The 24,954-nt window shown below is 33.6% G+C and overlaps 1 protein-coding gene across 4 annotated transcripts in view; it reads right to left on the reverse strand.

Moving 5' to 3' along the window:
* Positions 1 to 22,683: 22,683 nt before the first annotated feature.
* Positions 22,684 to 24,954, reverse strand: part of LOC6638472 — a 91,688-nt gene continuing 89,417 nt past the window's right edge. For 3 of the 4 annotated variants that reach the window (XR_002724123.2, XR_002724124.2, XR_006953822.1), the window contains one exon: positions 23,027 to 23,089. Coding sequence is in view for 1 of the 4 variants with exons in the window: in XM_002061306.4 (XP_002061342.2) it covers positions 22,947 to 23,089 (143 nt within the window). In the remaining 3 variants the exon portion in view is untranslated. Of the gene's footprint in view, positions 23,090 to 24,954 lie in introns of all 4 variants that reach the window. The other variant, XM_002061306.4, reaches the window with a different exon arrangement.

Raw genomic sequence — 24,954 nt, forward strand, 5'->3', positions numbered from 1 at the left:
ACAACAACTTCAATCTTTCTCTATATCTCTTGCTCATAGGGACAAAGTGCCAAACGTTACCCGCCCCATTATTTCATCTAAGGACATAAAATTCATTCTTTCTCTATATATCTTGTTCCTAGGGACAATATAAGCATTTTACTTCATTGATACGCCTCCTTTTTTGATTTATTTTCCATTGCTGAGTTATATGAATCTTCCCCGATATATTTAATAGATCTATTAGATTAGAAGGATGTCATAGTCACTCAAATATTAAATACAGACGAATTATTTTTATAGAAATATGATTATAAGTATCTTAACACAACTAAACTCTCAGAGGTGGGACATTTTTCTGTAGTTCCTTCTCATAAAACTTATTTAAATTAAGCCAATAGGTCGCCAAAATGACTTCTAGACAAAAGCAAACACTAAGTAGCTTAGAAAACAACTATCTCAAATTCATAAGAGCAAATTTATACATTTCTTAAATTCTTTACACATGTTTTATTTCAAACACAGACTACAGCCCTCACTCTTTCGAGCACAGAGCACTTTAGTTCCCTTAAGGAGCAGCCCATTTGGTTCTCGTCATGGAAAACATTTATAAGCATAACTTGGCTACTTTTAATCCAATTTTTAGGAAACTTTGTGCGGCAATAGAAATTGATAAAAAAATTTCAGTATGCCAATTTTAAAAGAGAAATATTAAAAATTACAGCAGAAATTGAAAGTCTAGAATCTAGTGTAACGTCCATAAACTATGTAAGTCGCTAAGCGGGATGGGGGTTTGGAAAACGTTACTAAGGAAGGCAAGACTCTGTTAATTGAGCGGGGAAAGGGGCTCATATTTCTTCACGTGGTTTATACAGATAGTCCCCAAGTGTTCATAGAGAATATTCATGTAACAATTTCATCGTATGGATGCATAGTATACAAACACTTTTTGTTATTTTTTCATAAAGTTCATTAAAAAAACCAATTTGTCTAAAAGTAAAAACTTTTTAGAAAAGATGACACTCTTATCGGGTCTCATCAAGTTTGAGCTCAACGAAAAAAAACTTAAAATAAACTGTCACAAACCTAAATTTTAGTTTCTACATAAAGAAAAGAAACATTTATCTTCAACCAATTTATTTACAAAATGGTGTATCCCACACCATTTCCATTATTATTAAGTAAGAAGCTGGCACATCATTTCCATCGCCCACAAATGACTTTCTAAACACCTCTCACAACCCATTACGATGACGCAGAATCACACACAGAGAAAACTTGGGGAATTTTCGCCTTTTTCAATTTCCTCAATTCCCATAGCCATCAAAGAGAAGCAGCAGTAAATTTAGCTTTTTGAAAACTTTTCTACACACTCGAGAGTTTTGAAAAAGTTAATTGATTTATATTTTGACATTTTCCGCCAAAGGCGAGAAGAACTAAAGCAAAAGGTGTGGGATTGGAGGAACGAGTGCAACTCCAGAGACCTTTTTCGTGACAAATGCCAGAGAGTTGGCGTTGGCGTTGGCATTTTCTCGTTGGCGTCGGGTGCACTCTGTGGGGTTCCCGAAAAAAAGAAGAAAACGTTACTTAATCATGTGCTCCAATTAGTGGAGAGCGAGACACGCTGAGGACTGGGCACTAGGTACTCCTCGTGCCTTTAGCAAATGGTTTCGTGCCAAGCGCATATTGTAGTCAAGTTGAAAGAAAGAAAGAAAAAAAAAAAAGGAAAATAAAAATGGAGTGTCACGGCGTATGCACAACGAAGGCACAAACAAAAATAATGTGGGAAAGGGGAATGGCGAGGGGAGCTTGGTTGTGTGGCGGGGGTGTGGGACACGGGCAAGGGCTGGCATCCAGACAAAGTCTGCCCATTGTTGTTTGTGTGGCAGCCTCGATGAGTTGCTTCCGTTGCATTGTATCGTTTCGCCCTCCTCTCTCTCTCTTCTCTCTTTCGCTTACTCGTCGTACTTTATTTTTCGGGCTGCTGCTGCTGCTGCTGTTCGTGAGCTGTTGGTGAGCTCAGCAACCATCCCTTCCCCCAACCTACACTCAAACATTCACACACACTCGCACACTGACACTCCCACTCCCGCCGTTCCACTCGTTTCTTGTCGTCGTCATCGTTTCGTTTATTTCATTCGGCTTGGCTCGGCTCGGTTACGAGTTCGGTTCATAGCGGCGACTGTTCGGCGTCTTTCATCAGCATACATATATTTTTGAGTGATGGAAATTATGTTGATGACGTTTGCACACAAAAGCTACAGCGGCTGACTATATCTCTCTCTCTGTGTGCGCTTTGCCCCCCACCACCACCCACTCGGCCCACTGCTTCTCTTACCCATGGCCCCTTCTGGCCCCCTAACGGAGCCCCAGCAACGGCAGCGGCGGCGACAACTAGCGAAAGTTGCGCTAAATTGGAACATCAGCATTTTTATTTCATTTTTTTTTTCTTTCTGTTGTTTCTCTGTTTTTGCTTCTGTTTATTTTGTTGCTTTGCGCCATCAAAAAGCAGCCACAAAAGCTAAATAAAAAATTAATTTACATTCAACAAAATGCTCACGAAATTTATGTACATACCATATGTGTTTTATATATTTTTTATTTTATTGTTAAGTATTTATTTTATGTGCATATTTTTTTTTGTTGTTGACGAGGCGAACGATATTTATTTTGTTGATTCGCTTATCACTTCAGATCTTTCAAAGTTGCTAATTTAAATTCGTTTTGGAAGGATTGATTTTAGTTTTATCGTCACACTTAACTTTTAACCTTTAGTTTTTATTAGCGTATTGACTTATTTAACTAACTTAATAGAAAATCAAGTTTTTTATATAACAAAACTAAGTTTTTAGAACATAAAAAAAAAACGACAATTCTATGAAGAGGATCTTTTTTAGCAAAAATGTTATTGTGATTCTTTTTTGTTGAGAGAAAATGTGATCTCACCTTACTTTTCTTTCTTTCGTTCTAATCAATTGAGACTAAGCTTAAACACCTTCTTACTGTCAATAAGCCATTTCTCCAACTTATGTACAGTAAACACTCTTATAGGCGAACACCCTTGAAACCGACAAAATGTTTCGTCTATATGAGGTGTTTCCTTATACGAGGCATTAAAATTTTATGTCTTTTAGAAGAAATCGCAAAAAAGCTTTAAAATTATAAAATTTAGAAACAAGTCTCTATTGATCGAAAAGATAATTTAAACCAAGTCCTTCTAGAAAAAAGTTCCAGAACTTCGGGAGAAGCAAAATGATGTAGATTTAACTTGTCTAAGTGGCCCAGTCAATCAGGCAACTAAGCAACGAGGATCCGGGATTGAATACCGTGAAAACCAAAGGCCATAGTTGCTAGTACTTGTAAAATATAGTTAGGTTAATCGTTTTTAACTGTATCCTACACTTATAATATTAAAAATACGTAAATTTCCTCTCCTAAGAACTTCTCCTTAAATGTAAACCTCTAAAATCTATACCTAGATCCAGTACAGTTAAGAATATTCTGCATGGTAATCAAACCTTAAGATACAAACTATCCTACAATAAGAAACTATACGAAATTTTAGTTTTAAATTGCAATTTATTTCTTGTTCTCTAACTAAAAAAGAGAAGAAAGGCCAAAATTAAAAAGAGGTTGGAAAGAAAAACTTATCACAAGCTCACACAATTGAAGATAAGTGCCACCAGTTTGAACTCTGACGTAGATGAGGTTTTGTCCCTGGAAATGGTATTCTTAGCTGGTCTATTGAGAAAGATTAGACATAGAAAATTAGTTTCTAAATCTAACGCTTAATTTTTCGAATTATTGTTTCTATATTTACTTCTCTGCAAAGCTTTACTAAGATTTTTTGTACTCAAAGCAAACGTTGTCTATGTAAAATTTCAAAATCTTTGCGTTTTTGCAGAATATTTTAATTCACAATGTCTATAATTTGAATTCAATTCAAAAACAACCTCCTTCTACCTATACAACACATTGAAAAGTTTCGCAGGAACTTTCGCCGTTGTCTAATACTTGCACGGCTCCTAAATGACGTGACGAATTTCGCAACACTGTAAATAGGCTTAAGCGCAAGCGAAAGGAATGAGAAAAGGTGTTGCCAACATTCAAAAAGGACTCGAGGGAGAGCTTAAAACCTTGAAACGCAACGCAACTACAGGAACATTTCATTCAATCACAACTTTTAATTATTAGGTATCATTCGTTTATGTTTTAATAACATACAATTATTGTAATTATCGCCTTTCAGAAATGAAGAGGCTTTAATTACAGAGTTCTATACATACATACATATCTTTGTTGACAATTACATTTTACACAACTTTTCATTCCAGTTGCAGTTGGCATAAAACATTGCAAACATTGTTCCTGTTGGAATACCCCTATTCCACACTGAAGATCTCTCTTCCCTTTTTTCTGAAAATGTAAAACGTGGTTGCTGGTGTTGCCAAAGCTTAAATTCAAGTATTTAATATAAATGAAGATATATAAACAAATAAAAGCGGTGTTTCTTTTGTGTTAACTAATAGTCAGTTCTTCAACAGTTCCTCTTTTTTCAAATGCTCTGTCAGTTCCATTAAACTGGAAAGTTACTGGCGAAGGTCAGATAGATTGAGTGTTGTTTGCTAACCACATTTCTAACCAAAAGTTTGCCAATAGTCACGGTGTTTGCATATCCATTTGGAGTCGTCGTCGACGTCTCGCTCAAGGCTTGCCAAATCACAAATCATTTAGCCAATTTCGATGCCAAACCAAGCGTCTTTTTTTTTTGTTGTTGCCAACTTTCCAGACGCTTGAAAAACACAATGGAGGCGCCCAGCCTCAGTTTCGACAACTGATGCGGTAAATGAGCCTTGGGAGGGTATAACAAACTAACAAATTTGGCAGATGGACACGTAAGCGGCAGACTGAAAAACGCTGAAAAACTAAGCACAACATACACACACACAGCCAAAGCTGTTGTTGTTTGCCAGTTGAAATATAATTAGTAGAGTCGTGATAAATGGAAAACCAAAATACATTTGGAGGCCTGTTTTTTGCGTCGTTTTTTTGCGCTTTGCCAAGCAAAAACGTTCAATTATCATCGACAACAGTGTCGGCAGCGGCAGCGACGTCGACGGCCCCAAAAACATTGGAGCGAGGCTGAAAAATATATTGTATGCGGTGTTGTCGATTTTCAGTGTGAAAGAAGAAGAAGACAAAAAATTTTCCGCGCTTTTCGAAATCCGCACTTACACATACAAATGTAAACGAAATGCTAGCGGTGGGGAGAGAACACGAACACACACACTCTCTCTCTCTCTATCTCTTGTTTACTCACACATGCATAGACTAGCCGGCAAAATGTGCGGCGAATTCAACACCATCAAGAGTGAGAGACAGAGAGCGAGAGAGAGAGTGTGTGAGAGAACATTTGAAAATGTGAAATTCGAAATTCGAATAAAATATTGAGTTCGAAATAAGCACGAGTCTCTCTCGACAAACGACGAACGAAGACGCCGTCACAGCAACAACAACAAAAAAAGGTCATAACAGATACGAAACGAACGCATTTTACTATAATTTACGTTTGAAATGCAACGTTGTCAATTTTCAAAGATTACGTACATAGGCATGGCGAAAACGAAATCAAATGAAATGAACGACGAACCCAAAACCAAATGGGCAGAAGCGAAAATTTGTATGTGTATGCTGCCCAGTGGGTTGTTATTTTAGGGTGGGTGAGTCGATGTGGGTGGTGGGGTGGTTGGCCAACGGGTGGGAGGGTCTGTAGGACTGGCGGAGGATATGGCGCCATTTATGACGATTATTAAGTTAACGCTTCAGCATTTTGATGAGCTCGTTTTTTTTTCGCTTTGTATAGTTAGTTACCTCATCCGACACAAAACCCACCGCCCCCCTCCTCTTGATTTTTGGGTGGCCAACAAAACTAATCGATGTTCGTTTATGACCTTTTTGTTCGCACAGCATTTCATTTATTTATAAATAATTTCGACTGCTCTTCAAAAAAATAAAGAGACTTTTGGCCGTTTTTGTTTCAAAAACATTTAATTATAGAATATTTGCGTGTGGCTTTTGGTATTTCGATTTTCGATTTAATTAAAAGGCGTCTCTCTCTCTCCCTCTCTTTTTTTGGTTGTGTGTAAAACCGATTAAATGAAATATTTTTCAAGATTACAATTTTTAGTTGTTGTTGTTTTTATTGTTGGTCGGACTGTTTTGTGTATGACGTCAATCAATGACGACGCTGGCGCAGTCTGGCCCTCTGCTGACGCCATTTTATGTGGTCGCCCAACTTGAAGACTCAAAGTCAAATGAGGCTTAACTAGAAGAAGAAGAAGAAGACATTTTCAATGTGTCATATGCAAATTTCCAAAAGCCTGAAAGATGCCGACGATAATGGAGACTTAAGCTTTATGCAATTATAAAGTCATAAGAGGCAAAGAAGATGGGGGCAAAGTCTGTTGCTTACAGATTGCAAATTCGTAGGGGGAAAGGGAAATACTGAAACATAGAACAAGTGTGTGTGTGTGTGAGAAATGTGTGTAAAATTTAAACTCAATTTAACTCAGTCCAAAATTTACATACTCTAAGAAGATTTAAGGCAAGTGTTCTGGCATGAAAATTTGCAATTTTTAAAATGACTTTTGGTTCATAATTTTTCATCATTGTGATAGTCTTCTTAATTCCGGCTTAGGTTTTAGTAATTACTACTAGTTAGTTAAGGGTCATTAGGGGTTTTATAGTTCATTTTGTAAAGTACAACTTTGTTTCTTTACGATTTATTGAGAGTTATAACTTAGCTTGCCATTTAAAATTGTATATTACAATGTGAAAGAATACAAAAACAAAAAATTTTCGACAGAATCTAGACAAGTGGCGTATTCTTGAGCGGGATAAGGGGGAAATGCGCCCCCCATAGCCGTATATTACCTCTGAAAATGGTGGATTTCGTCCCCTAAATGTTTGAAATGCTCTTAGTTGAACCATCAAAAGGTCCAGAGTAGCTTAGGAAGTAGAAAAGTAAGAGCCTCAGGCTAAGATTCTCAAAACGTCAGTGAGGGATATAGATCGTAATTTTGGTGGAGAGCATTTCGAACAGAAAATACTCTCGTTTCCCTCTTATGAGAGGTAGTACACAAAATATATATTGGAATTATGTGATTTTCAATAGTTTTTTCTAAATCGGGTCTGAAATTACCTTTTATTTCCTCTTACCTGGTGTTAAGTATCTTGTTATAAAGATTTGGCTTTACCGGAAGTCGTTTTTATATTGTGGAAATCTTCTAGAACCAGCGCTACTTGTTCTCTTTTGAATTTTCTCTGCTCTGTGGCGCCATTTTTAAAAAATTCCCACCTGATTATACTAGAGCAGTTAATTTTACTATTAAAATCCTTTCATAACTGTTTTAGAATACCCTTTTTTACTTGAAAAGTAGACCTACCGTTTCTGAGGGTTTACTTAAGAGTTTTGATACTAAATTTATAGAGATGACGCACTTCTATAAAACGACCTGAAATTGTCTCAATTCAACTAATTTCAAAAAAGTTTCAAAATAGTTGGTTAGGTAACGCAGCAACATGAATCACAGAGCCCCTATAGAGGGGCTTAAGTATAGACTTGAAAGTTCTTTAAAACCATTTAAGTAGGGGAGTTTAGAATACAGTCGAATCTGGATATAGTGAACTCATTGTGCAAATACTCGTTCAATATTCGTCTGTATCTACTGTAAAAGTTTCTATAAATTCAAAAGCGTAGCCAGAATTTAAATTAGGGGGAGGCGCAGTCAGGGCTTACCTATTTTTTGTGAGTGCATTTTGATTTGAATTGCTACACTAAATTTAACGCTATAAGGGGTGCAGTTGTCCTCCCTTTCTAGTAACTGGCTACGCCCTTGCATAGATTTCCAGGGACATATGTAATCTAAATTGCTACATAGCTTAGTGCCAAAATTTTTAATGTAATACGTATATATAGACACCTCACTCCATTAGACTTTTTTGCTATAGTCATTAGTGGAAATTTAATATTCCCTTAACCCAAAACATCTAAGTATGATATGAAAGTATGAACTGAAACGCATATAGAACAGAACCATTTTAATTGGCGCACCACCAACGCATCCTCGCAACCGCATGGAATCCTTAAAATGGTGAACTTTTACACCGTCGGGGGTAAGAATGTTGTCAAAGTGTTGTGAACTGTAAATTGCAATAAAGAAATTAATTAACCACCATGAAAAAAGCTATAAAATTGGTTACATGGAGAGAAAATTTTGCTATTAGCATGGTACTAAGACGAAACTTAATGATTTGAATTATGTAAACGGTTCCTAATAGGGAAAATAGGATCAAGCCTACTCATTCTTAGGCTCATAAATAAAAGTACACAGATTTCTTAAGTTGTTGAAGAGGTTTGTTTGTTCAAGGGGAACTAATGTAGAGATTTTCAGGAGAAGTATTTTGCGAAAACTACTTCCTTAGATTATGCTTGGTGTTAGTTTTATGCACAAGCTTCTAAATGGTGAAATCGACTTCCATGAGTTATTGACTCTGGTTGAATCTGTCGATACCATGTAGACGAAGTAGGCATTCGATTGGTATAAGGGTAAGGTAAGAGTTAAAGATATTTAACCCTGAGTAGCTGCTCTACTAACTATCCTTAGCATGAACTATTTAGGGTCCTCTATTCTAGTAATTGAAGACTCTAGTTATAGAAGACTCAGATTACAGGGAATAGGAGGTTGTAATCTCCAACCTCTCATATTTAGTTCAAAGATAGCTGTAGTAATATAATGTGATTGTCTGTTTTTTCTTATGTGTTTTCGTATTGTCAATGACCGCAATTGAAAAATACTTAATTATATATAATTCTTTTTTAGGGCTATAAATGGATGTCAGTACCGTCGAGAGGGCGAATAGAATAGGTTGTGGCAGATCCAGCTCCAAAACATTTTGGTGGGGGACATCTAGGACTTTTGGGGATGGGAGCAATAGGCCATTTTTGGTCACGTTCGGTTTCCCGAAGATTTATCATTGGATTAAGACGTTTGCTATTGACTCTTTATCGACTCAAGGAACAACTAAAAGTCAATTTTCATCAGTAAATCTAATTGTTTGCTGATAATACAAATTTTGAGTGGAGGTCTGTTATGAGTTTTCCTCTCAGGTGGCGAAATACTTAATAATAAGTGATAGATATTTTTCTTTATAAGCCATGTCTATAATCTTAAAGTTAAAATCAAATAAATAAATCATTTTTAACACACTTTAATCATGAGAATTGGTTAATCTCTTAAGTTAAGCAAAATGTTCCTGCTCCTGTTCCAGGGTGTGGCAAAAAATGGGTGAAAAGGGTAAGAAATGTTGATGCAAGGATTTTGAGATCAAGTTTATTTTTGAACTAGGTGCAACACAAAATATATGTATCTACAGTAGAATCCGGTTATAACGACTCCTATAAAGGGCGTTCGATTAGTACGAGTTAAACGAAAATCGTCGGTCCCTTGAGCGTCGTTATAACCAGACTCTACTGTACATCTATTTTTTTGGGTTACACAATGTGAGGCAGGTGCGTCTTTGCTTCCTATTACCAATTTAGGGGACATAAAGCTAAAGAAGATTCGGTAACGAACTGATACGGCTAACTGGTTAGACAAACTATATAACTTCTTGCCGACGGGTTGGAAAACCTTTCAAAACCTTTACAGATATACAATGAATTTTATATAAAACTAAGTCAAGTGACCAACGATAGGAAAAGGAAAATATGTGTGACTCATCTATCGCCAAATTATATAATAGAATATGGATTTAGGCTAAGAGTTTTCCTGCCTCCCCAAAATTCTTAAGATACAACTACTAAGTTGATTTACTAAAGACTAACTAAACTAGCATAGTTTATAGTAATTAGCTTATGCCAAAGTCAATCTTCAAAATGGAAGACAAAAGTATGTTCGAAAAGTACAGGCTCTGCATTTCGTGAAGGAAAATGAAGGAAAACCAGATAAAGAGCGAAAATATAAAGAGAGAAACTGGGCGAGCGAGAGAGAGAGAGGGAAATCCACCACCAACAATAACGAAAATACGCTCTGAGTGAGAAAACCGGTTTGCCGAAGTCACGAAGCCGACGTGTCTTTCTAATTTCAATTCGCCTTGCAGCGAATTGGCCAAGCGAATTACAGCCATTGGTCGGTTTTAATGGGCGTGCATTGGGAGTTGATTTGATTGGTCGTAACAAATTTCAGCCGAAGATTTACGAAGTGTGGACATCAAACGATTGGCTTACGATTCAGGCTTCGTTTAGCCGAGCTCTCCGATTCGAGCGTCCATCTCGGTTCGGTTGGTCGGTGTTAAGGGTGGGGTTGGGTTGGGTTGTGGCTTAAGCTGCAGGCGAAAGGGGAGACTTTTATGCAGGAGAAAAAATAAACACCCACATACACACACACACACACATGGACACACAACGAATATTGATTGATGGGCTGTCTCGGTGGTTGTACGAAAGGAAGCAGAAGGAAGCGAAAGCAAAAACAGAAACGATCAAAACTGACAACAACCGAAAAAAACTACATAAATGGCCGCAAGAGCTCAAGTTAATCGATATCTTAACTTGGTTAGTCATGATCTCGTGTTCGTTTTGGGCCAAAAAGTACAGTTGCTAACGCTTTTGCCAATGCCAAAGTCATGCAAAAAGTAAAGCCAAACCTTATGTTATATTTCCCATCTCCGACTTTATCCACTTACTCCCCTCTTTGTCGCTCATTATGAAAATGACAGAAGAAAAAACCGAAAAGCGAAGAGAAAACAAAAAAAAAAAAATGTATCTACACTTCTTCTATTCAAAGTCAGCCATATGGAAAGATATTACTTTATGCGCTGTGTACAAAACAAAATGCGCAAAGTGAAACCCTGAAACATTCAAGACAAAAGGAAAATTCTTTGCCTGTATGCGTGTGTGTGTGTGTGTGTGCACAATGAAACTCTGAAAATAATTTTCGGGGGTTGCAGCCAAGTGGAAAGAAGAAGCATTAACATTTGATGTTGGTTAGATTGTAGCACTCTCCATACAAATTACAAGGTTTGGTCTTATGTAAATGAAGTACGCTTGTTTTTTCTCACTTTGTTTAACTTTCCACATGATAGTGGGTGAAAACGGGTTGGCTGGTGGTGGTGGCGGAGGAGTTGGGGGGGTGGTGGGTAATGGCCAACACGTGTGGAAGTTTTCCTGGTGGAGCACTGCTCCCAGTCCAGAACCACAGTTCCGGAAACAATCTTTTTTGTTAACTTTGGCCAACTTTTTTTTCTGGACAACATCATAATAAAGTATTTTCGAGTACATAAATATATTTTTAGAATATTTGAACATTTCAGTGCTTACATAACACATTCTACGGATGAGTGGCAGCAAAAGTCATTAAACGAAGGCAACCGGAACTACATGGAACAATTTTAAGGGGGATGGGGGGAGGGCTCCTCTTGCGCTTCGTGACTTTGAAAAATTTCTCGTTAGGGTCTTAAATTTTCGAAAAAAGAAATCCCTAAAAACGACTAATTAGTTGGCATATGGGAAAAAGTTGGCGGGGAGACAGGTGGGGCTGACTTTGAGGAAAGGAAGGAAACTGAAGGATAAAGTAAAGTCTCTTTGTTAGGCTTAATTAAAGCGCCCACTTCTATATGATGTTTGATGGACATTTCCTCCTAGAGATCACAATGGAAATCTTAACACATCTGTTCTGCTTTCTACTGAGTTTCAACTTTATAAGAAAGGAATTTTTAATCAGGGATGGGTCTAGGAAAATATGTTTGATGGGTTTTAATCGAAAAATGGTTAATAAAACAAAATGAAATCAGGTCATTCATAAGTGTTAAAGAAGGATAGTTCGGACCCTCTGGATCACTTTTGTGGGTATGTCCTTTCATCCTGTCAACTGTAGTTTGTTAAAGCTGTTCGAAAAATTGGTACTATACTCCATATAGTAGTACCGATCGTTAAGGGTTAATATTATTGAAAATTGCCCTACCAAAATCTCAAATTTATCTCTTAAAGAGTTAGAATTTTGATAACCACGACTTATTTTCCCATTTGAATGGTTCAGTTTTACCACCAATCTGCCGAGATCTCCAACTGCTTATGTATGTATGTATATAGGACTTCAGCAAAGTCAAAGTCACTTTAGTCACAGTCATAGACAGTCGTAGAATACAAGGGCCATGAGGATAATTCAGACTTCAGGTCCTTAATTTATGATAATTTTGAATTTTGACAACCACGACTGATTTTTTCACTTGGAATGATCAATTTAACCTCCAAAACTCTATCGAGATCTCCCACTGCTTATGCATTTATGTATATCATTTAAGAAAACTGAAAATGTCAGTGTCAGCCAGGGTCGTAGATAGAAGGGCCCTTGAGAAAATTAAAGCTTCATACAACTCATCAAAATCTGTAATTCCTGAATAAAGACATCACGAAGTATTTAAAGGCCTAAGGCAAAGATATACACTCATGGACAAAAAAAATAGGTGTGAGCCTTAGGACTTGACAAATGTCCATATAAAAAATGTATGACAAGTTGTACGATAATAAAATTGATTCCTAATGATTAGTGATAGTATTATGAAGTAAAATAAGACATTCCCAGTAATTATTACCAAGCTTAACAAATTTTTTGACCATAATTAGTAATAAACCCACTTTTTCAGTTGGCCAGATCTTTGTTTTACTGAAAAACTGACACAAAAGTAACAATTTTCAGTTTTTGGCAAGTCTACCATAATTAAATTGCTCTAAAATTACAGAATTAGGGTTAATAAACGTCAAATTCCTCTATATGCAAAGTCAAAATCACTATAGTGACAAATTCCTCTATATGCCACTGGTCTTAGATATAAATCTTCAAAAATTTCTCCAAATTTTGGTATACTAAACCTAAAATACTTTCCAAAAGAATGATTTTTCAGTAGTAACATTTACCTAAAAAGATACTTTCAGGGGGTGAAGTGACATTTACTCTTAATAAACTTTTTGTTTATTCAGAACAGGTAAATTTTCTGTTTTCACCCCTCGAAAATCACATTTAGATGCGCCACTGCTATGGAGCACTTCATTTATTACGTAAGGCAAGGGATGGGGTCCCGTGAAGCGTGAAACATCAGAGGGGGGGCTCAAACACAGCGTTACATAACATTGTTTTTAAAGTGAAAACACTTTAGAAGTTCCATAAATTGTTGAGGAAAATGATGCGGTGTTTTGTTTGTTGATGGTTAACAATCTTTCAGGATTTCGTAACTCAATTTTTTTCCAATATATGAATGAAAGATCCTCCTACTGTTTCGAAATGAGGAAAAGTTTCTTCCCGAAAACTGATATTTTACAAGCAAGCCAGATTAAGAAAAAGGATACAAGAAGGATTTTTGCTCCAAATTGGATGAATTTTACTCCTACATAACCGATTTTTTGAGGTAAGTCCACTGAATGTCACTTAGTTTTGACCTATTTATATGGTAGTTAAGGGGGGATTCCCAATTGCTTTCAGTGTTAGTCAGTAGCGGATCCACAGGGGGTGAAAAGGGGGTAACTTACCCTTCCCCCTCCAAAATCCGAGTCGGATAGGAAATCAGAGTTTGGTTAAAAAATTTAACTTGGTCGAAAAAATTTTTGATTTCGATTTGCTCCCCCCCAAAATAGAGCGCACGATCCGCCACTGGTGTCAGTGCATAAGGTCCGCCCTTTGACTCCCTCTCCACTTCGGTGGGCTACCATAGAAGCCCTTGGGAATAAAAGCTTTTGACTTTTATTACTCTATAAATTAACACTTTTTGAGAGTTTCTTCTACTTTCTACTAAGAAAGAGTGAGAAAGAATCTCAGTTTTCAATTAATTTAACAATTTGTTGTCTGTGGCCCATCTATGGGTGTTTAATTTCTCTTATAAAGCATTTCAGAAATTATTTTAAATGTGAAAAAGGTAGAAAACAAAAGGCATGAGCTGGTCTAATCCTTTCAACAGTCGGAGATGAATTTGGTGTAAGAGTTTTGCATGCAAGCAGCAATTTGCCTTGCGCGACTTTATCCCAAGTTTGGGGTCGGGGATGGTGACGGGAAGCAGTCCTAACACCAGTGAAAACAAGGAATTTGAAAAATCTCAGCTCAGTCTCACGTTGCAAACTTGTCAAAAAGGCAACGATTTTTCAAAAGCCTAAAGAAACTTTAAGCTGTTGTCTTGGATAATAAATTCTTATTCAGTTTTTAAACCATCAAGCGTTATATTTAACGAAACACCAGTATTTTAATAATAATAATGGGTTGGTTGTACACAGTGGCGACAATTTTGCCAAGTTCTAGCAGTCGAACACCAAAAGCGCCAGTGTGCGCAACTAATGTTAAATTAACAGCATCATTTGCGAGTAACATAAGAATTTAACATTGACTAACTGGCAGCAATTTTAAATGTGAAATTAATCCTTTCAGAACCGAACTTCAATGGAGAGACTTTAAAAATATTATATTTGTATTATATAAAATAATACAAATATGAATCAAAATTAATTTTAAGGCCTTAGGTGTCCTAATTCAACATTTGTCCCTTGTGGTATATTTTCAAAGAATGCGTAAAGTAAGTAAATGATAACTTAAACAATAACTATAAAACACATCGGAGCATGATTTTTAGCTTAGAAAAACAATGTTTCCTATAGGCAACACTGTACTGAAAAGGTTAAGATGAAAATTAAAGAAGTACCAGAATTTTCGCTTCTTGTAACTAAGAAATTGATAAAAAATTGATAAAAATTTATAAACATTCTTTTATATGACAAAATTGACTGAAAATCAAACCTAGAAAATCTTCAATTTTAACTTAAGTCTGACAAAACCTGATAGAAGTCCTTAGTTGTTCGTTATTTTTATTCTAAATTCTTTTTTAATTAAGAAAGAGTTTCTGTAGATCCAATGTTAAGTCCAAATTACACCAATCTTATAAATAATATCTTATCCTTGTCCTGAAGATTCTAAATATTCAAGTATTAGTCCTTCAATGGACTTTAAGTGACTTTCTAACGATAATTTGTAACAAATTAAAAAACGTTCAATGAATTTTTGTCAAATAATTTCGAAATTCTTGTTTTTAACTTCATTCCCCACCATTTTTTCGGCTATAAAAATGAAAAAAACTCTTGAAATATTCCATTTGTAAATTCAGTTTATTTTCATTCGGTTTTTGTCTCATTTTTCTTTTTTTCTTTTTATTTATTTTTAGGTTCTTTTCGTTTTGTTTGTTCTGATATACTACACAGGTGACACAATTTGATTTATAATTATCATTTATTAGTTTACTGTTTGTTTTTTTTCCTTTCGTTTCTTGTTTTTTTTGATTTAATTCAACATTTTTGTGTTTTGTTTTGTTTTTTGGTTTTTGTTTTCTTTGTATGATGAATAAAACGCTGAATGCGTTCAAATTTTATGTTTAATATTATATTATTATTATTATTATTGTTTAGTTTTTGGTTTTTACTTTTTGATTACGAGCAACAATTAACAGTTAAAGTTTAATTCTTGCAGACATTTATGTTTTTTTTTTGTTTTGTATTTTAAGTTGTATTTCAATTTCTTTTTGATTTCTTTTCATTTTTATATATATATATTATTTGTTGTTTATAAACTTGGTTTATATTTGGTTATTTACATAGTATTTTTCTGTGTTTTTCAATTTTTGTGTGTATTGTGTTTTGCGTTTTCATTGTAAATAATTGCTCAAAACTGAATTGGGCACCAAAGTCTCATGTTCGAAGGCTAAAATTGTGCTCATGAGCCGGTTCATAATATACCTTCCATTTTATTTCTGAGGACTAGGAGGATGTGGGTGGGTGGTATTAGGATAAGGCTGGGGATCGGGGGGGATTGGGCATCGTGGAATTGTAACAATTTTGAGCCTGATTACGTGTACGTTTAAGTCAAATTTCATCATCATCTTTCTGTCTTCAGTATGTATAATAATTCACCTTACATTTTATACACTTACATACAATATTTGTGTGTTTGTGTGTGTGTGTGAGTGTCTGTTAATTAGTTTTTCATTAATTATATGTACCATGCAATTAAATTAATGTTAGTTCTTAATATTAAATGCAATTACAAAGTACATTTTGTTTTTGTCATGATTTTGATTTGTTTTCTTTTATTTTTTGCCTCTGGATATTTTGATTTTGACGTTTTCTATTGTTACACTCAGAGAAATAAATGGCAGAATTATGGTTAGAACTGTTTTTAGTTTGATTAGAATTTTAAAAACCTAAGGCTTTTTTCAAATTATGAAAACTGATGAATTTAAAGAGACTAAAGTTTTTCTTCTTTAAATACAAATAAATGTACAAAAATATTTATAAATTTTCTTTCATTTCAATAAATATTTCGTTTTTAAATGGAATGACTATATAATCATATAAATAAAACTCTACTTTAAAATATTTAATTCCATTTCAATAATGTTTGCTTATAGAAAATTTAAAAAAAAAAAGGTTTTTTGTTTTGCAAATCATTTTAAAATGTCCAAAAATACTTGAAATTCTAAAGTTTTGTGATAATAATTTTAAAAATACTTGAAATTCAAAAGTTTTGTGATAATAATTTAAAAAATTAGACTCTTATTTATTCAAAATTAAGTTTGAATATATTTTTTAGATATATAGAACATGGTGTGACATTTATACTTAAATTTAATAACACATTAAACTAATTAATAACAAATAATTAAGTTAAATAAATTAAATATTCAGTAATCTAAAGATTTAATGGTAAGGAAGTAATTTGGCTTGACAAATTATCAAAAATATATATATTAATATAAATTTAAAATAATATCAAAGTTGTTTACAAATTCTACATATAAAATATTTAAATATAAGAATAATTTAGCCTCGAAGTAAGATTAACAAATAAGTCAGAAATTTAGCTTTAAACAGACACGAAAAGATTACAAATATAAATTTCAGTAAACCTAAAGAAAAAGGACCTTAAATAAAAGACAATTGTTGTGTTAAATTAAACAATAATTTCTCTGAGTGTAGCTTATGATTTGGCCACGAGTTGTTCATATTTTGTTCTATATATATGTATTTATATCTTGTCAAAATCTCAAATTGATTGCTTAATGCTGTCTTGCCAAAAATGGTTGTGATTATGGTGATGGGTAAAAGGGGGGAGCAAGGGGTGGTGGGTGGTTAATGGTTGGGTGTGGGGTAATTGTACAATCATACGATTTTCTATTTACGTAATCCTGTTTCCTGCATGTTTTGTCAAGGATATAATCTAATTGAAATTTCTTCTTCGCTTTCCTTTAGTTTGCTTTTTGCTGTTTTTTGTTTTGTTTTATTAATTTTAATTTCTATATTTCTGCAACTGTTTGTTGTTGTCTATTTTAGATTTAAATGTTGTTTTTTTTTATTTTTAAAATTTATTGAGCTAATTTAAAGCTTTCCATTTACTTGAACTCCACACATCTGTAACACTATATCTATATATATAGCAGCAGTAAACTTTATTGACACCGATCTTTAGTTCTTTGTGTTTGTTGAATTTCCTTGTTTTTCGTCAGAAATGATTAAGAAGGCCAAAATCACATCGATTGCCCCTCCCCGCGCTATGCATTTGTCTTCCCCTTAATAGTAAAGCGTTTTGTTTTTTTTGGTTGTTATTTTTACAAGAAAACTATATTCAAAGCTCATTTCGGTATACCGAACTTGCACTATAACCTTGCAGATTTATTTTTGACCTGGGATATATATGGATTGAATAAGTTATTCTCATGAAACTTTAACTTTGATGAAGAAGAAGGGAATAGAATAGAGAATAAAGAAAGTAAATCGAAATTTAAAATAAAATGTTCAACTTTTCCCAATTTGAGGCTCTTAACAAATAAGGACTGAGCTTTTGTTTAGATTTATGATAAACAAAGTTGCTTCTTGTTTCTTAGCCATCAAAAAACAAAATAGTTTTTAGCCAGAAAAAATATTTTGAAAACTTCTTAATCCTTAATATGTTTTTCTTTCAGTGTTCCCTTTTTAGTAAATACATATTTGAGTGGTATATTAAATAATATTTTGGAAAATAGACAATTGAGTCAACAAAGATAAAACTATTCAAAAATTTGAGCCTTGCAATAAAGGAAATCAGTACTTTTTCCAATTTCGCATAGTCGAAACAATGGCCTAAACGTAAGAAATGTCTAAGATTCAGGTAAACTTCATTGGACCTACTAAATCTATAAAAATCTTTATAAGTTATAAAATTTAAACAACTTGTATTTAGATATAATAAAACTATGTACGGATTTTCATATTTTCAAGATATTTTGAGGATGGTCAAAATTCTTAAATTTCATGACATTAAAATTAGTAAAATCCACATATAGTAGGCTCCTATAATATGAAATTTTAGATAAATATAGATTAAACAAAATAACTAGTGTTGTAAAACAACATTAAAAACAGTTGAAGTTCTTTCAGGTGTCGTTTTCCTTTAAGGAGATAGAAGATAAAAGAAGATAGAACGAAATACCTTGATCAAATCGAAATACAAAATGTTTTTTTTGGAAAGAATGTTTAAGGGGATTGTTCCTTTCATAAGTTAACTATAGCTAGAAGTTGCGTTGGTTGACAAAATGAAATGTATATAAAATACATAGTTGGTAATAGTCAACCCATAAGTGAACCTTTGCCCCCTAAAGTATGCAATTAGCAGTCCAAGAATTCCCCTTTTGTAACATTTAAATAAATTAAGAAATTTAACTACCTATTGCACACTTTAAGAAGCAAAGTTTCCCTTATTTAAAGATTAGATCAGCCTATGCAGCCTAGTTAGTTAACTTTAAAAGTAAAGTTTATTTATGTAGGATGGCGGTATGGGCAGTCGTAGAGATTACTTCAAGTAAGAATCGTTATCGATACAATATCGATAAGAAACGATATACGATGCATGAGGAGTAAAGTCAGTCTGAAGAGTAGAGTCTGAGGAGTAGAGTGACTCGGTAAAGTTGCGTCTAAAAGTGTGAATAAAGAGAATAAGAATAAAGAGAAACATTGTGAAGAACTTAATAATTTTGTCAATAAGCTAATAGACTAACATAATACAATAAAGCTGATAAAATTAAACCAGTGTGTAAATTGAATCTCCACAACTTTGGGACTCATCCAACAAATTTCGTCCAGGATAAAGTTGAAAGTCTATATTTATTAAAAAAATAGAAAGAAATTCATATTTATCTATTCTAAACTGAACTCTGGCTTAAACAGAAATCAACGAGTAAAAGTAATCTCCTGAAGAAGAACTCCCAAAGAAATTCAAAAATATTGAAAAGCAAGAAGTTGAAAAACTTTACCACTAGCTGTCAAAACATTTAAATTAAAAAGGTTGCTATAAACATCAACTACAAACGGAAAAGATGGGCGATGAAATCGATCTAATTTTTGTCGGAATTTTATAAAACATATATCATTTGACGGGAAATTCAATTTACTTTCATATGTTAATTAAGGAAAAAGTACTTTAGGTTAAATTGGTATCGTTAAACGGCGTCAAAGAACCTCAGAATTACATACAAAAACACAAAAATTTCGATTGGCCCCAAAACAACATTACTGGAGCTAAAATGAAAATTTTTGGTATGCAGTTTATCTTAGATTATCTAGATCTACAACGTCTTCAAAGAATGCACATGTCTAAACTATTGAACAGAATTAAACTATTGAACGCTTTTCGTTTAAACACACCTCTAAAAAAAACGTCGAAAGCTGACATGGCAATAATTACGGGTCATCATCTAAATAAAATAACCAACAAATAACTGAAAAAGTTTCTTCATTAAATTTTTTAGGGACCGAGAAAATCAAATTCAAAGTCAAAAAAAAAAGGGGCTAACCTGCTGACCTCCACTGTATATCATAAATGTTGTCAATTTCCACCCTTTTTGATTATTTTTCCAAATCACATGATTGTGTGTATTACTTGAGTTTGAAAAAACTAAAAGTAAATAGCAAATTTTAAGCGAAAATATCTTCGCAATACAGTATTTCAATCCTAGTGTAATTTAGACATTTCTTTTACGGTTTTAGCTTACTCAGCAAGACAGACAGATAGACAATTAGAGTTTAAGTCCAAATCTTTCGCCCATTGATACTGCACAAGTATATATATATATATATTAGTGTCTATTCCCTGCAAGGCTATAGGAATCAACCAAAAAAATGTTGCCCAAATGAAGCATTTTCTGATTTTGTTTTGCTTTTTGTTTTCTCGCTGAAACCGATAGAATTTTGCTTCAAGCTAAATTTTTGTTTGTTTGCCTTTGTTTTTTGTTTTGTTTTGTTTCGTTAAGTTGCAACTGAGTTGTTTTAAGGAAATTATATATAATATATATATATGTAGGTGTATATATAGTATGTATGTATATAGATTAGCAATCAATTTCCTGTTGTTTCTATACCTATTTATATATATGTATATATACCTAGCCTGGCTTCTTCTACTAGATAATCTCACTTTAACATCTTCATTCTACTACATTCAATTTCTGTTGCTTTCGCTTTCATTCAACACTTTTTTGTTTCTTTGTTTGTTTGTTTGTTTTTGAACACCAACACCTAAAAAACGACATTTTTTTCAGTTTAACATTTGCATTTTTTGTTTTTGTTTTGTTTTGTTTGTTTTACACTTAAGTTTTAAAATTAAATTAATTCGACAACAAGCTCGTTTTGCACTTAAGTAACAGTTTTTTTGTTTTTGTTTTTATTTTTACGATTTACCTAAAAATTTATACAACAATTCAAGTTCAATTCGACTTTGCCTGACCTTTTGGCCTTACCCCAAAATTGAAATTGGAATAAATCTAGTGAATGTTTATTTATATTAAATTTTTTTTTACTTTTAGTTTAGTATATATTATTATTATTATTATTATTGTTGTTGTTTGGAAATTGTTTGTTTGATTTTCTTTTGCTTTGGTTTTTAGTTTTTTAGAATACGGAATTTGCTGCAGCGTTTCTTTTTTTTTTTTTTGGTTTTGCCTAGTTTTTTGTTTTGTTCTTTTACATTGTACTTAAGAGTTACAAAAACTTTTATATTTAACATTTCAGTTTTTTCTTCTTCGTGTCCTTTTTGTAGTTTCTCTTCTTTCTTTTTTATTTTTAGTTTAACTTACAATTAAGACCATTCAGTTAACAACTTATTTGGATCCAAGGTTTTGTTTTTTTTTTCGTTTATCGTTTTTGCTTGAAAGAAAGATTTAAAGAGCAGAGGAAATCAGTTGAAACCGAAAATTCGGGGAGAAACCTTACGAAATGTTTGAATTTGTATTGAATATCCGCTTAAACAGGAGAGGGAAATGCAACCGTTATGTAATCGAAACCATATTTGATTTTTTTTATGGGAAATGAGAAAATTACTATTAATCGTTATCGATCTTTATGTATTCCATATTTTTAAATAAACTGGCTGAGTGTTTGCCATTTAACTAGCAGTTAAATTAAAAAAATATCAATAAGTTCAGTTTCATGGCTTTGAAAATTAAGAATAATAATATCAATCAATTCAATTGAATTATAAACGTTTTAAACGATAACTTCTTAGTGATGGAACCATTTCTGATTAATCGATTTACTCGATAACATTTTGATTCATTAAACTAAATGACAAGCCATGAAAACTATTTGTAAAACATTTGAAGAAATTAAGTGAATTTACTTTTCAACAAGTGCTTTAAATAAAAATTAATTCAAAATTAAAAAACTTTAGAAAAAATTATAGATCATGTGAAGAAGAAACTCGAATTATACTTAATTTTCAAGCTATGGCAAAATATATATCGAGAGTCATTAACCTCTTAAAAAGTATTATATTTGCTTTTAAACAAATAATTTTAGAATTTTTAGCATACCCTTTTAAATATTTAGAATTAGGTAAGCTAATTCTAAGTCCCTGTGGAATTTACTGACAGGAATGTTACAAAATTTCTCTATTTAACTGGATGGGAAATATTGAAAGAAATACTGTTACTCTCTGGTGCAAATGTTATCTATAAATGTTGATCCTTTTGTCTTCTAATCTGATAAAACTAATAAAACTGTTAACGTTGACAGAAAATTTGCAAGTTTTATTCGCTATTCATTATTAGGAAATATACAAAGAAACACTGTAAAAGTTTTTAGTTCTCTCTTGGGCAAATGTTGTCGATAAATGTCGATCCTTTTGACTTGTAATCGAAACTGTTAACATTAAAAAAATTTGCAAGTTTTAATCGTTCTTCATTTCGGTTGCATTTCACCTTTTTTGCTTAACATTTTGCAGACTTTTTTTGTGGTATTTATTTAAATTTATTTAAATTTATTTACTCTCGTTTGGCTCTTTTCTATAATTTCTAGCCCTAAAACTGGATCACTTTTAGGTTTGTTTTTGTTGGGGAGTTGATTTTTTGTTGTTTTTGTTTGTTTGTTGTTGATTTATCTGTAACTAACAATTGAAGCTAAGTTTAATTCGGTAATACAAATCAATTTCTACAATTATCTAATTATCTTAATACGCACTTCGGAGTGCTTTTCCTTTTTTTGTTTTGTTTTCATTTGATTTGTAGTTAACAAATTTGATTTCATTTCCTTACATTTTGTTATATTTTTGTTTGTTTGTTGTTTGTTTTGTGCGCATAACATTTGTGTGGAGAGAAAGAGAGGGAGAGAGTGGGAGAGAGATAGAGGGGGGTAGATAGATAAGGCTAGGGGTTTCTGGGCGTTGGCATCATGTACCACCACATTCATATTGTACACATCCTGTTGCTACTTGTTGACATTCTCATATCCATGACCATATCTCTCTTCCTGTTGGTTCGTGGGAGGGGGTAGAGGTAGAGGGGAAGGGGTGTCACTTCCTTCAGTTCAGTTCCTGCTGCCCCATCGGCTGCCTCTCATAAATATTCATCGGATGTTATGGTGCCACCTGAATTTGCACTCTTCGCTGCATTTGATGCTGTTCCATTTGCTGCCTTTGCAGATTCAACTCTGTTAGATTCTTCATCATCAGCGTGCGCTCCAAATTTTCCTTAATGTTGCGCTCGTTCTCTTGGCGAACTGTTCCAGATAGAAAAGAAAAAAAATAAGATAAATGGTCCATATAAGTAAAAAGGATTTTCAATAAATTTGTCAATTTGTCTATAGAATGGAACAAGTTTTAGCTATACTTTTATATATAATTTTGATTCACTGCACGCGCTGTTATTATCCTTTTTTTCATTTTTTTTCTTTTCATTTTTGTTGCATTTTGTTCAAACTGCAGTTGAAGTAAATGCCTGTTGATGAATTCTTGAATATAACTTTCATCAATCCAGACTATTTACTTTAAGCACAGTTCAACATTATGATCTCTCCTTCTCTCTCTATGTATATATATATTTATATGTATTTGACAGATACGCGCGACACGTTTACATTTCCGTTTCCGGTTTTACCTCCGCTCTGTTCAATTTCTCGGTTATTTTTGTTGCACTTTGTTTGGCATCCGTTTTGGGTTTTTTCTTCCCAATCGTTTTTCTTTTTTTTTGTTCAACAATATTTGTATCCCCCTTTTTTTGTTGTTGTTTTCCCTTTTGAACCCCATGCGGAGTGACAATTGTCGATTGGCGTTGTTTGCTTGCCGCTTTTGTGCATTTTACAGCAGTTTTAATTAACGCTGAACAAATTGAGGGAAAGGAAAACGAAATAAAAAATCGACCTACAGGTGGAGCGGAGGAGAGGAGAGGGCCCCTAGTGTCAGTGGACTCAGGTGTATATGTATATGTATGTTTTGGGGATGTTGTGTGTAAAGTGTCAAAAATTTGTTTGCCAATCAATCACACATACACTCTGGTTGTTGGCCAGGTTGTGCCCCCGTTTATAGTCAGAGTTCACACACGGGTTGTAAACTGTTTGTTGGAAATTGCAAACGTAGCAGAAATTGAAACGGTGCTCGGTGCTCGGTGCTCGACTGCTAGAGTAATACAGTTACTTGATATTGTGCACAGATGCACAGACGCATAGCAATTTTCATTTTCCTTTTCCAGTTTTCCTTTTTTCTTGTTGCCCTCACCCGCAATTCCGAATTGAACATTTTAAAAAACCGATATTCATGTATGACTTTCCAGGAGAAAGACAAAAAAAAACACAAAAATAGAAGAACTTTACAAGCAGAAGTTTCAAGCATATATATTGTGGTGGGTGGAGATAGCTCTAAGGGGGAGAGGAAGACTGGACAGTTGCTTTGAAAATTGTTTAAAGTTTGCGCTACATGTTCTTAATGAAAATTCAAACTAATGAAAAACTACAGAAACGAAACTAACTTTGTCTGGCCAGCAAGTTCTTTTTCCTTTCTTGCTTTTGCACTCTCAGCAAATTTTTGCCAAAATCGACATAACGTTTCCATTTTTAGCTTTGTCTTAAAGTCACTTTGAATTGAATTGAATTGCATCCAGTTCGTATAAAGCTAATTATTATCAGTATTTGAATGGCAACAACTTTATTTAGTTAAGTAGATATTTATGCTAAGTCTAATCAAACATCTAAAAGTTAGCCTTCCACTTTTAAACAATATTATTTTTTTATTATTATTCTTAATTGCCGATTATTATATTACATATAATAATTTCAGATATTAATATTAAGGGCAATATTTTATTCGTTTTATTATTAGATGTAGTAAAAGTAGAAATGTGTAGGCAAGACCAGGATTCCTGACCCATGGACCTCAGCTAAAACACACGGGCTTCGGGGCTAAACATCGAGTTTGGTCATTTTACTTGCTCTAGAATTGAGCCTAGGATAAAGCCTCAAAGGCCTGCAATTTTTAATTGGTCATAGTTAAAATACCGATACGACTTATACAACTCTATAACCGATATGATGCCTAATAATTGTTCCATCATTTCAAATATCTAATGGGATTTCATTTAATAGATTCTAAA

This window comes from Drosophila willistoni (assembly GCF_018902025.1).
Source record: "Drosophila willistoni isolate 14030-0811.24 chromosome 2L unlocalized genomic scaffold, UCI_dwil_1.1 Seg139, whole genome shotgun sequence".
Classification (NCBI taxonomy): Eukaryota; Metazoa; Arthropoda; class Insecta; order Diptera; family Drosophilidae; genus Drosophila; species Drosophila willistoni.